Below are 14,903 nucleotides of genomic sequence, written 5' to 3' on the forward strand. Positions count from 1 at the left end.
GTCACTTAGCGACAGAAGTTCCAGCCTAACTGTGGTCGTAAGTCAAGGACTATCTGTAAAACACTTCTATTAGATCAAACTCATTATTATATGATTTCGGCATTCAAATGCCGGAATGGGATTAGCAACTGTGTCACGCTTCAACATGAACAAAGAGAGATTGTACTATCAACATTGGTTATTAATTTAAAACTGGTCATACTGCCATATGAGTAAATTCTGCAGGTGGCTGAATTTGTTATTTATGAAAACTACAGTTTTGATTCTTCCTTTCACATTTTATTAAAATAAAATTAGACATTACAGAGTATTATGTTGCCACTGGAATTCATCGTATTGACCAATAACATATAGCAAGAAACCTATGGATTAAGACTTAACTTCAGCATTAATAAATGCTGTTTGTCACAATTTCTGCATAATCCTGAACAAAACAAAAAAAACAATTCCTTTCCTTGTAAACTGTGGAGAAGACAGACAGATAGGTGGGAATTGTATCAGCTCTAATTTCAAAATTGATACAAGTTCAACATTAACAAGTTTTAAATTTGAAGAAAATTCAAGAAATCCAAATTGTAAAGAAGGTAGCCACACAGAATCCGGATAAACATTGAGGACCTTCTTGTTATGGAGTAAAAATCATGAATTTCGGCCCGTATAAATATTTGCAAGTTTCTGGGGAATTCTGACCTGAGTTTAACAAAAGGGAATTTCTGTAACTCAGGGTTGAACTGTGGAGTCCTTGGTGGTCTCTCAGCTTTTTTTTTTTTTTTTGCTTGCAGACGTTTCATTACCTGACTAGGCAACATGATCCGTGCAGAAAGACAGAAAGATTTTCAAAATTCAACCATGCAAAAATAAACCACAAGACACTTACCCACGCAGTCACAGGTTGGAAAATTACTCTGTCCTTTCTTGGTAGGTGTATCAATTAAATTCTTTGTAGGGGTATCTAAGAATGTCATGGGAGATTCAAGGAAACTAGTGAGTGTATTCTTTGTTGGAGAACACCTTAAGTTCCCAGTACCCTGTTGATTTTCAGTCTCTAAAGTTCTTAATGTTGGAAATGTAGCTTCACTTACATGCTCCACATTTCTAACAGTATGCATGGTATCCCCTGGCAAGGCATCATCACCGTTACGGGGGATCAGATTTTGATCCTCTTGTTCCACAGTGTCCTGTGGTCTAGCTTGGTTTTCCTCGCAGATGTCACCAGCTTTCTGACTGAAGATCCGAGGAAAAGGATGCAGCTGAGGGATATTCGTGGTTTGTTGTACCTGAGAATTCTTGTCTTTTTCTGTAAACATCTGCCCGTTTTCACTTCCTTGTTTTATGTAAAAGTCTGTTTTTGACTGAGGAACGGCCAACAGATTACTAGAAAGCGGGGCTCCACGTTGAAGAGCCCCGGGGATCCCACTCTGGCTGCTGGCGCCTTGTGCATCGCTAAAGCCGGTTATTTTGAGGGGCTCCGGCACCATTTCACAGCCCAATGGCTTGTTTCTTATTTTGTCTTGTATTGAAGCCGGTAAAGGCCGAGGGAATATTATTTGAGTTTTGGGAAGAAATAAAACAGCTGGTTTTTGCTGGGATGACAAAGCATTACGATTACGCGTCTTCTGTCCTTTGGTTTTGGAAGATTTTTTCCCCAAGGCTGACAGCTTTGCATCTTGTGATGCAATGCGCCCAAGTCTGCGCAGTTTAGAAGTTTTTTTCTGTACGTCCTGCAATTCAGGTGTGTACTGGCACTCTTGCTGTAGCTGACTTGGTTGGTCTGGTACGACTTGAGGCTTTTTCTTCAATCTTTTGGCCCTTGGTACCGATTTCTCATTCTTCCGGGGTGGCTGCCTTTGCTTGACCAACAAGGAGCTGTAATTGTTCCTCCCAAATACAGATTGTTTCTTCTGCAATAGGCACTGATCCTGCTTATTTTTTGATTGCATATCAGATGGTAATAGACTGAGAAGGGTTGTCGTCTTCGGACTGGGACTTGTTCTGCTCGATTCAATTATTGCTGCGAGTTGAGTTAGCTGGGTGGCTACCTCTTCTTCATCTTGGCTGTGAACGCCACCCTTAAATACAGAATTACTTTTTAAATTCAGGTTGTGAACAGCCTTTCCTTCCCATTTGCCAAGCGTCTCTCCTCTGTTCCACCATTGTCTGACGGCACTTGAGTTCTTGGAACATGGACCGAGAGCAGTTTTATGATGAAGAGGATATTTCTTGGTAGCAATACCTGAATTTCCACCAGACACTAAAGCAGAGAAAGGTCTGGTGTCTTTTGAGGCGCAATGCAACCTACGCAGTAAGTTAGATGGGCCTGGAGATTTACTGGGGAACTCAGAAATAGCACCTTGAGCTTTGTAGAATAGACCCTTAGGGTGGATTCTCCTCTGAGAGGAAGGATGAGAAAAAAGCTGCTGATCTTTTGGCAGGCAAGTCCCTTTTATTACTTTCAGTGCAGATGATTTTAAGGGACATGGGTTATCCTTTTTGTAACTGTTCAGCAAATGCGACGTTTGCTGCTCTAAACCCTCTGGTTTAGCTGGTGAAGGAGGGCCTGAAGGGACCTCGGACAAACGTGTCAATGCCTCAATAGCTACCACCTGTTCCACGGTTAAATTTCTATTTTTAATCAGAGATAAAAAAGTTGACTGAAGTTGCAAGTCTTCAGGTTGGGAATCCTTACTGGGAATATCTGAAGCACCATCATCAAGACAAGCACCCCTTTCAAGCACAGGAGTACAGGGCGGCTTGTCCTGCAAATGTAAAAGTGAAATGGTTTGCAAAAGTGAGTTTTCGGCTTCCTGAATGGCGTTTGGGTTTCCTGTCTGGTGGCCTACAACATAGTCCTTCTTTTCTGGAATAGCACCATAGGTTCCAGTTGCTAAAGGGTAGAGGTTGTTCAGCTGAGCCGCTTCACTCCAGGAGGCACTGGAGTTACTGTCATCGCAACTGCTGGCCAGCTCTGCAGTAGTGTTCACATCTGCTTTTTTCAGCGTGCTCACATCTGATTTCAGTGATGTGTCACATTCCGCTGGTGAATGTGGTATATTTTTAATGCCATTTCTAGCTGTATGTGCAAATAATCTGGGCGCCTCATCTATAATGCTGGAAGAATAGAGCAGTTTTGCATCCTTTTCAAAATGCGTCAAGTTCTCATTCCTGGTTCCAGCTTTACAGAGATCTCCATTCAGGTGGATGTTAAGTGACGGATTTTCATTCGGCACCCACTTCTCCGTTTCTAAGCCGGCCATACTTCCTTTTTCATTTGTCTGCACATCTTCCCAGGGCAGCGAGTGGTTTGCTTTCAACTTGTATTTTTCACCCTGGCCATGCGCAATATGTTCCACAAGCTCTGCTCTGCAGCCATTTACTAGTTTGCTTTTTAGATCTCCCTGCAAAACAGTACAAATTACATTTTAGCAAATGCTGTTCACCGCAGGATTTCATAAACGCTAGTGGTTCTCATGAACAATGCAGTGCGGAAAAAGTGGCAACAACATACATGAAAGTTTACAAATGCTACTACCTAACTAGATGTATTTCAAAACAAGTGCCACCCAAGATCAGATTCTGGAACAAGGTGCAAACTGTTTACTCATAAGTAATTTATACTAAAAGCAATAGGCCAGAGGTCTTCAAACTCGGCCCTTTTATGACTCATGGACTTCAACTCCCAGAATTCCTCAGCCAGGCACACAGGCTGAGGAATTCTGGGAGTTGAAGTCCATGAGTCATAAAAGGGCCGAGTTTGAAGACCCCTACAATAGGCCATAAAAAAGCAACCACAATATTGACTACCAAAGATTTGTTTTGTATTTAAAAAGAGACAATACCATAATGACAATTTCAAATGAAAGAGATGTTTGGTCTAGTACAGGGGTAGGCAACCTTGGCTCTCCAGCTGGCTCAGGAATTCTGGGAGTTTATATTATTTATTTATTTATTTATTTATTTATTATTTATTTATTTATAATTGAATTTCTATACCGCCCTTCTCCCGAAGGACTCAGGGCAGTGTACAGGGCAGTAAAAGCTTTACATACGTAAGTTAAAATGAAATTAAATTAATTAAGCCCTAACAATGAATAATTAAAAATACCCCAAACCCTTAAACCAGGCCGGACTGTTCAAATAAATAGGTTTTCAGATCCCGGCGGAAAGAGCGAAGGTCGAAGTTGAAGTCCATGAGTTATAAAAGAGTCAAGGTTGCCTACCCCTGGTCTAGTAGTTAAGGCACTAGGCTAGAAATTTGGAGATGTGAATTCTAATCACTTTGAGTTATTTATTTAAAAAAAAGTTAAAGGTAAGATGTGAATGAATGAATGCATGAATGAACGAATATACATCTAGCCTTACTTTCTTTTCTCATGAAAATGCTTAGCTAAATGTGTATCTTTAGGTTAGCCTGGTAGTCCACAATCTGAGGAAAACAACAATTCAGAGACACTAAGTCAGTCTCAGACACCACAGAAGAGAGATGGATTACTAGTACTTTATATAAGCGGAAAACATTGTAGAAATGTTTTCAGAAGCAAGAATAAATCTTTTGAATTGAACCATTGAATCAGCAACCGGCAGTTTGAAGCTTTCGGGTTTTTACTTTTGTGTGCTACTTTTGCCTGTTATGGAAAGGAAAACCCTGAAACTAAGGCTTCAAACAAGGACAAAGTAAAATTTGGCACACTGTAAATTATCATGCTTCTTTCTAAGTAAGATGGCCACAGAAAAAAAACTATTTGTAATATTACACCAGGCTACAAAATGAGAAGACATCCATAAACAGGAATTGAAGTTATGCATTTCCTCTAGCTTAAAAAATTCAAAGCCAAACAATTGAGGCATTTACCCTGAATACATAACAAAATTATAGAATTACAGCTGCCCCAAATGAGCTATTTGTCAGAAAGAACTGGATATATTATTCCCACAATGTTAAGCTGCAACTATAAGTAACGCAAACATGACTGTTAACCTTGGAAAGAATGCCATTTCATAAACTGGTGATGACCTGGCAACATTAAAATATTGGTTTACAGAATTTTCCTTTTGGTTTTCCATTTTATGTGCCCTCAAAACCACCACAGGGGAAGGGAAGCGCAGCTTGCCAACTCCAAGGATGGGTTTTTTCCAAGGAGAGAGAGAAAAAAAAAAGAACAAAGTCTCCATATATTAAAATTTAATTCACAGAAACTGTCTCAGAGCAAATCAAGGTTTGTTTCTTATCATGGGCTGTTAAAAAAAAAGAGGGTGTTGTGAGTATATAACTTCTGCAGATTGTTAGGGTAAGTTATTTTGCAAGCACTTCGGGTTTAAGAGCGCCATCAAAATAAAGGTAACTGAAAGTTCTGAGGCTAATTTGGATCTCAGCCTGCCAACTCTATGAACAAAAGCAACAAGAAGACCAACATGCACAACATGTGTATGTAATAGGAGAGTCAAGTGTCAAAACTACTGTGCAAAATGGCCCTATATTCATCAGCTCAAATTCCTAATGCAACTCAGGTACATAATCATTGAAACCATACCAGTTCTCTCATATAAGACTACGCATTTGACCCCATCAAAGTACCCTTTCCAGCCTATATGGTCTAGTGCAGAGGTAGGCAACCTCGGCTCTTTTATGACTCATGGACTTCAACTCCCAGAATTCCTGAGCCAGCATAGCTGGCTCAGGAATTCTGGGAGTTGAAGTCCATGAGTCATAAAAGAGCCGAGGTTGCCTACCCCTGGTCTAGTGGTTGACTTAAATTTCCAGTAGATTTCTATCTGAGTATAACACCAATATTATTAAGTGAGTCCCTCAGTTCGAATGTTGATGTTCTCTCAGGTCTAACCTGAATAGGTTCTGCAAGTGAAACTAGATTCGCAAGAAAGAAGACAAAAAACAGACAAAACCCAAGCCATAATTCTATACAATCCTGGTTTCCTATTCTGTGAAAACTGGCCCAATGCATAAAACAGAGACAGTTGTAAGACAGCAATCAGGTAAAAAAAGTATAAGTATTCATTTTATATGCAACAACTGCCTGGTCTGTATTATATAAAGCATTGATGGCCATATTAGTGTCCTCTACATGTGATGGACTTAGTAATTCTCAGACAACTTGGCCAACACTTTTAAACAAATGGGTTTGGAACAGCTAGCTAGAAAGCTTCATGCGCAACTCAATCTCACTTTGATGATCAGCAACTTTCAATGTACAAAAGTTTGTATGTTTAACAGCTTTGTTATGTCTACCTACTTTAGCAGATAAGTATCTTCTGAATGTCTAAATGAACATGTATTGCCCACTTCCAAAGGCAACAGAAAGGATAAATGGTTTAACATAGATTTATTTTTTAAAAAAACCTCTCAAAATACCTTCCACGCTGCAAATTATTTATTACACCCGCTAATGATATTAATGGTAACTTTCTCAATCCAAGTAAATACCAGTAAAACTAGATAGAAGTGAATGCAAAATTATGTATGTCTGGAATTTTGCACAAAACACCTGCAGTCGACAGTTATTTTTACTGTCACGGGATGTATATGAAAATCTCCCATTTTATTTAGCAAGACCGTTGTAAAATGTGATCATGTGACTGCAGGATGCTACAAACGGCTGTAAATGCAGCCTGGCTGCTGAGTGCCCAAACTGTAGTCACATGACCCTGGGGATGGGGACCATCAGAATTTTGAATCCATTTTGTAAGTACCCCAAGGGAGGTTCTGTTGTAACCTTGAATGGTTGCTAAGCAGGGTGGATAATAATAGTTGATTTTTTAAAAAAAAATAAAAAAAAATCGGATTTTTTTATTTAAATCAGATTTTTTTATTTTTATCAAATTTTATTAAAATGCTTTTTGAGTAAAAAAAATCTGTCTAAATATATTTAAGATACATTAATACTTATTCAGCATGAAATGGAGCTTCATTATGTAGCATGAGACTATATATTCTGCAATATTTATATTTTTGGTAAACTCATTCAATGAATCCAAGCTCTGCAAGCTGAGATAACATGCACTGCATGGATGCATTCACACAATTTCACAGTAACCATGAGATAAATCATAAAACAAAGTTCAGGAATATTCCTTTATCCCGTGGTTTTGCAAATCTATGTACACTACAAACTGTATCATGGTTTGAAGAGAAATGCATCTGTACCAGGCTCTAAGTGTTTGAATTAAATAAAAGACTTTGAGTAGTTCTCTAACTATGTGTGATTAACCTATTTACCTAAAATCAGTTCTGATATTGCTGTTTTACTAACCTGACAGGTTAGGAAACCTTCATTTTGTTTGCAAATAATAATATTAAACATTCTAACTACCAGCAAGAATGAGTCCTTACATTTAAAGAGCACCTGTCATTTCAAATCCATCATGGCATCCACTCACCTTGTTGTGTCACTACCGTGTCACCAGCCGCCCCACTAAAGGGAATGGGACTGTCAGTGAGTCAACAGCGGGATCCCGGAGGAAGAGCCACTGCAGGACAGAGATGAGAGTTGCTCTTTAAAAACTATGATTTAAATCGACTCGATTTAAATCATGATTTAAATAGACTTGATTTAAATCAAATCCACCCTGTTGCTAAGCGACCAACTGGTGCAGAATGTAGCCGCGCGAGTTGCGATGGGAGTTCCCCGATACTCCCGTGTAACACCTCTTCTCCGCGAGCTGCATTGCCTTCCGGTTGCCTTCCGAGTGAGATTCAAGGTGCTGGTGATGACCTATAAAGTCCTAAATGGCTTGGGTCCGGATTATCTGAGGGAACACCTGCTGCCGGCATCAACTTCCCATTGTCCTGTGCACTCCCACAGGGAGGGCCTTCTTAGCGTACCACCGGTGAAGGATTGCCGGCAGGTGACTCCCAGAGAGAGGGCCTTCTCTGTGGGCACGCCTGCCCTCTGGAACCAACTTCCGATGGAACTTAGGACTGCCTCCGACCTCCGCTCATTCCGCCGGGATCTGAAAACTTGGCTCTTTGAGCTGTCGGGCCTAGACTGAGGGGTTTTAATTGGTTTTAATGTTTTAATTTTTAAAATTTTGGGCTCTAAATTCAATTAATTGATTTAATTAAGTGTTTTAAATCTTCTAATTTTTGTATGGTATGATTTTAACTGCCCTGTAAACCGCCCTGAGTCCTACGGGAATAGGGCGGTATATAAATCAAAATAATAAATAAATAAATAAACAAACTGTAAACTGATGACTAACTGTACATAGAAAAGTAAACCTATTTCCCCCTTTAAAACATGGTTGAAGTTCTTCCTCTGAATCCCACAGTTAAAGCTCTGGCTCCCAAGCATATCATTTCTAACACAGACTACTTGTAAACTTCTCTCTTCTTCATCGTCATCTTGGTCCCCTTCTTACCAAACACCCTTTAAAAACGCTAAGTTAGCTTTCTGTCCACTCCTGGATTCAATACCCACCCTTGTTCTTACCATCAACCCTCCTGATGGTCTTGGGGTTCTTTTGTCCTCCAGCACCAAGTCCTTGCCCTGATCGGCCTTTTCCTCTCTTTACTGTTCTATATGTTTGGAAATCTCTCCCAGAATATCTTGAAAAAATCTACCTCCTTTTTTCTTACAAAACTTTTTTTAAAAAACAAAACAAAAAAACCCCTCTTATATGAGTCTTCTGCCACAATTACCTTGATCCCATATTCTACTGAAAGTAAATTTTAGCAGATACTTGTTTAAAGAAAGCATTCTTATTTTCACCCTTGAGTGTCAGTTTGGCCTAGTGCAGGGGTCTTCAAACTTGACAACTTTTAAGACTTGTGGACTTCAACTCCCAGAATTGAATTCCTCAGGGCTGGCTGTGGAATTCTGGGAGTTGAAGTCCACAAGTCTTAAAGTTGCCAAGTTTGAAGACCCCTGCTCTAGTGGTTAAGGCACCAGGCTAGAAACCAGGAGACTGGCATGACAGCCAGCTGGGTGTCTTTGGGCCAGTCACTCTCTTTCAACCCATGGTATCAGGCAACAAGCTGGTTGTTACAATCAATGCAACAATACTCAGCTGATCTTAAAAAAGTGGATTCTGCACTTGCTGGAAAATGCAAAGAAGAAAACAAAATCTTATCTTTATTTTATTTTAACCCTTGCCAGTCTTTCCAATGAGTTAAATTTCACAAATAGTATGACTTGAATACAAATAGCATATTATTTGATTCTTCTCTTTCTGTTTACAAATGCATATCCCATACTTTAAAATACCATTAATACAAAAAGAAAAACAGAATATCAGAATATCCCAGCATTTACTTAAAACAGTTCTGGCTTCTGCTTGTATATTGTATTTATATAGCTTAAAATAGGGCATGCAGGATTTTCCCCCCCAAATTTGTTTGGCAAGGAAAGAAACAGAGAATTAAATATAAATTATTGCAAGATGCTAAATAAAGAGGAAGGCAAGGATTATCATATTTGAAATTGTATATTACAGATTGTTGTTTAGTGTTGATGAAAGAATGGGTGACTTTGAAGAATAGGAGGTTATTAGAATTGGAAGGACATACTTAAGATTTGGATGGCAATGTTATTTGTGGTATGACAAAGTTAAGAATAATGTAGATTTTAAAAATCATGTTATTACATGTGACATACTGAGAGTTTGGAATAATTATAAGACAAGTTTCTTTCCTAAAATATTTTTGTTACCACCCCAGAAAGCATTTTTAGAAGAGAAATGATAGTTAAACAGAAGTGGTTAACTTTCTCTGGAGAATTTAAGTTAAAAACAAGAGAACATCTGGAATCGGAAGGTTATATATGCCACCGGTTCTCCTGCGCCCAGCTAATAGAACACTTAAAACTTGACAAGAATTATGATTTTGAAATTGGTAAGAATTTTATGTGGAATTGTGTACAAATGATGCAAGTGTATAATAAGATAAGCATTTTATTTTGGATACAATAGCTTGTTGGATCAGTGGAAAAATAAATTGAAGGATTGAAAAACATATTTTTTTATAAAACGATGTATCACTGGCGTCTTACACCAGGTACTGTCAAAAATGTATAACAGAATTTCAAATGTTTGTTGGAAATGTAACTAATCTGAAGGTACCTTTTTCCCATTTTTTGTGGACATGTAATAAAACTAGAAAATGTTGGAACCAAATATGTATTTTGATTCAGGAATTTTTTAAAGATCAATCTGCAATTGAAATCAGAGGTTTTTCTTTTGACATTAATGTACAAGCAAATTTAGAGATCTTATGGAACTTTATATATAATAAAAGCAGCAAGACTTTTATATGTGTAAAGGTGGTAGGATTTACAAATACGGGTAATTCTCGACTTACAACAGTTTGATTAGTAACCATCTGAAATCAGAACGGCTCTAAAAAAGTGACTTATGTCTGTTTTTCACCATCCCTATGGTCATATGATTAAAATTCAGATGCATGGCAAATGACTCATATTTATGACGGCTGCCAGGCCTTGGGGTCACGTAATCACCTTTTGTGACCTTCTCAGAAGCACAGTCAATGGGCAAGCCAGATTCACTTAACAACCATGTTACTAACTTTAACAACTGTTGTGATTCACTTAACAACCTGTGGCCACAAAGGTTGTAAAATGAGGCAAAATCCACTTAACAAATGTCTCACTTAGCATCAGAAATTTGGGGTTCAATTGTGGTCGTAAGTTGAGGAGTACCTATGCCTAAATGGGAGAATGGATGATTAAACTGATGGGAATGATGGAGATGGCAAAATTGACAGCTTAATAAAAATAAATAAAAACTTGACTAATTTTAATTCTACTCGGAAACCATTCTTTGATTTTTGTGAGAAATGGAGAGAAATGAAACTCTTGATTTGGAAATTTGATGATTAGAAATACACAGGATTGTAAAAATAACAGACCATTGTTCAATTTTAGAGTATTTTTTTTATCTGTACCTGTGCCAAAGAATGCTGAAAGCCATGCTTTCTTTCATTACTTTTTTTCTGTATGTTTATCTTGCTTTTTGTCTGACATTTTTCCCCTATTTTCTTTTTCTGACCATACTGCTCTGTAAGCTGCAAGATCAATTTATTCATTTATTTTATTTATTTATTTTATTACATTTATATACCGCCCTTTCCCGAAGGACTCAGGGCGGTTTTACAGGGTGATTAAAAAACCAAGATACAAAAGTTAAAAACAAATTAAAAAAATTATATTTGTCCCTGCATAAATAAAACCCCAGTTAAAATTAAGATTAATTCTCATATAATAGTATAATTTAACACTATACTATGAACGTTATAAATTATATTTTCCTTTATGGTCTTCTTTATGTAAGTTAAGCTCTGCAAACAATTTTTTAAAAATAACAACAGCAATAGAAAGATGGAGGGCAACACTAATTCATCAATTTTTTTATCATGTTCTCAACCACTTGTTTTCCAGTTTGTTCCAAAGAATACATACTTGCAAGAACAAGTCTTCCCTATGTAGTACTATCATTTGATTTCTGCATTTCATTAGCTATTTTATATAAGTCTGAAGAATTCTTTGAATCTGGGGAAACTTTCTCTCTCAAGCATGCATGCACACAAAACAGTCACATTATACAAGGGAAAAGCAATTCAAACAATTATGTTTAAGGTGGTGGTCATTACTAGCAAGTTTATTACCAATTTACAACACCTACTTATGATCTTCATAGTGGTGGATGATGCGACATCTAACTGCAGAAGCTGTATAATGCTCCATATATTTTATAATACAGGCCTAATAATTAATTCTGCAGGTTTTAAAGATGTATAGTCAGCCCATTTAGATACCCTTTGCCATAATCTTCACCAGGCCAGCATTTAATTTTTATTGTAATTATCGACCCATTTTATATTGTCCTATAATTAAATATTTGTCAAGCAGTTGCACTGGTTGTCTGGTGCAGAAGATAACCATGTATTCTAGAAAGAAAAGTTAATTTTAGGATACAAGTCCAAGTTCATCTGAAGTGGTCCTATCTTTTTATATTTCCATCTGACCCCCTACTGAAGTTTCACTTGAAAACACTGGGCTCAAAATCAACATATAAAAAAGTAATTGCACACAAACAAAAATGCAACTTTAAAATATTGAAAGATAAAGAGATGCAAACCTATGCCTCTTCACATTTTAAATTCATTTGAACAATTTATTGTAATTTTCATCACTAATGTGGCAGAAATTGGGTAAAACAAGAGGCCATCTTACATTCAATCAATCAATCATATTTATTTGGTCAAAGACCAACAAAATTTAAAAGAACAAAAACAAACTGAAGTAAAGAAATATGATAATATACTAACAGCTAGCAAAAAGATAAATCACATTGATTGATTGATTACCTTACATTCTGATCCTAATGTTAGGATAAAAACAATTCTGTTTCAAATCCTTAATCTGTTCAAACCTCTTAGAAAAAATTATCCATCATTTGAGATATTCAGGGGCATAACTGCAACTCTTGGGGAACCTTCCTTTATGCATACAAATAAGAATTTCTTTGCTCATAGTTCTACTCAAGAGAATGTCTTGATTTATATCATACACACACACACACACACACATTATATATATAACTTATATATAAGAAATAACTTATATTTACTATTTACTATTTTTATCCTGAGAAATTCTGAAAATCTCTCTCTCTCTCTCTCTCTCTCTCTCACACACACACACACACACACAGCATTTTAGGTGTGTTTAAATTATTTCTGCTTTTAGTCTTCACTGGATGTCCCTAGTACCTTCATGTCAAAAATAAATTTGTTAGAAATACATCATTAATAGATGACATCACCACAGAGAAAGTATATTCAAAATAAATTATGATTTGAACATTTTTTGGAAACATGACCCGAAATATAGATTATCATCTGTGGTGAGTTAAATAACTAATCAGGATTTTTTAAGGAATGAAAATTAGATAGGGTAGCAATTCTGTTGAAGAACTCCTGAAAACCTAAGGCAAATCAGTCACAATGAGAAGCATTTTTAAAAATAACAAAAATTAGGATTGTTAAAAATGCATTGAGAATTGGGATCCTGCATTCCTAAAGCTACATATCCAATCATGTGGTAAGACCTGGACAAGTTAAAGCATTATGCTCAAACTAACAAATTTCAGTGAAGGCTGATTTTTTTAATTTTTTTATTTAAGAAAATTTATATGGCTGCCCAACTCACTCTTAGTGACTCCAGGTGGCATTACAAGGATAAAAACCTAATATAAAAAAATGAAAAGCAATAACCATCTACTCCCACACCCAGGTGATAACAATCAAATGAGACATTTGATGGGTTCCAACCCACTCTGGGGTCTCCATCCTGTTTGCAAACTACGTCTTCAGGGCCTTGTGAAAGTGTATTAAAATGAGGGCCAATCTTATCTCCATGGGGATGATGTTCCACAGGGAGGGAGCCACCACAGAGAAGGCACTTCTTGGTCCCGCTAGATGGACCTCTTTAAGAGACGGTACCTGTAATGTCCCCGCCTCTAAGCTTACGTCCTTCAAGTAACCTGGTCCCAAGCAATGTAGGGCTTTGAAGGTGAAGCAGCATCTTGAATTGAACCTGGAAGCAAACTGGCAGCCAATGAATACATTCAAAATAGTTGTCTTGTTAGGCTTAAGATTTGTAGGAATTTCTATTAATCTTTCCTTGCCAGCTCAGAGATATTTTTTTTGATCAAAGAAATCTGGCACACATATGTTGACATTTCTGTATGTACAACAATTTTAAACAGTCCCTCTTGCAAAGGCAAACCAAGGGAATTACATTTCATTTGTCCACCAGGGGGCAAAGCCTTATTGACAATGGAACTTTGATCAGTGTTTCATTTAAAACAGTTTAGAGATTATTCTTGCAATTTTATGAAGGAAAGATGAGGTGTAACAAGATCAAGGTCAATTTGAGGGGACTCATTCATGCCATTCTCTTGGCAGGTGAAGAAAATAGTTTGCCATTTATTTATTTTCTGAGATGCCTTTTCAACTTCCTAATTTAATTGACCTTCCTGGGATTTCCTTGTGTCCTATCCAAGTATTTCAAAAGGGCAAGTTTACTTAGCTATTTAGATCAGCTAATATTGGCTGAGTATTGCCATCTAGCTGGGCCAGTGATTTATAATGTTGGCCAGGGATTGTAGGGTTCCAAGCATATTGCAACTGGATTACTAAAGAGGACATCTATGCCCTGGGCTACTTGGTTCTAGATTACTCTTCCAACAAATGAAATATTCCAGTCTGTTCCTCCTGCATTAGAAGCTCAAATTACATTCATAAACTGTCCTAACCTCTCACTAGGATGGGCTCTAAGATCACTGCAGATGGGGACTGTAGCCAAGAAATTAAAAGACGCTTGCTCCTGGGGAGGAAAGCCATGGCAAATCTAGACAGCACACTAAAAAGCAGAGACATCACCCTGCCAACAAAAGTGCATATAGTCAAGGCTATGGTCTTCCCAGTTGCAATGTATGGCAGTGAAAGCTGGACCATAAAAAAGGCCGAGCGCCAAAGAATTGAGGCCTTTGAACTCTGGTGCTGGAGAAGACTCCTGCAAGACCCTTGGACTGCAAGGTGATCAAACCGGTCAGTCCTAAAGGAGATCAACCCTGACTGCTCTTTAGAAGGCCAGATCCTGAAGCTAAAACTCAAATACTTTGGCCACCTAATGAGAAGGAAGGACTCACTGGAGAAGAGCCTAATGCTGGGAAAGATTGAGGGCAATAGAAGAAGGGGACGACAGAGAATGAGGTGGCTGGATGGAGTCACTGAAGCAGTAGGTGTGAGCTTAGATGGACTCTAGAAGATGGTAGAGGACAGGAAGGCCTGGAGGAACGTTGTCCATGGGGTCACGATGGGTCGGACACGACTTCGCAACTAACAACAACAACAACAGAATGGGGTTACTGGG

General features: G+C 37.8%; 1 protein-coding gene across 1 annotated transcript in view; it reads right to left on the reverse strand.

Annotated features, from left to right (window-relative positions):
• The window catches only part of TET1 (tet methylcytosine dioxygenase 1), a 100,952-nt gene that overhangs the window by 50,673 nt on the left and 35,376 nt on the right, over positions 1-14,903 (reverse strand). The window contains exon 4 of the mRNA XM_083363469.1: positions 878-3,395. Coding sequence (XP_083219595.1) covers positions 878-3,395 — 2,518 coding nt within the window. The remainder of the gene's footprint in view (positions 1-877; positions 3,396-14,903) is intronic.

This window comes from Vipera ursinii, assembly GCF_947247035.1.
Source record: "Vipera ursinii genome assembly, chromosome: 5".
In the NCBI taxonomy this organism is placed as follows: Eukaryota; Metazoa; Chordata; class Lepidosauria; order Squamata; family Viperidae; genus Vipera; species Vipera ursinii.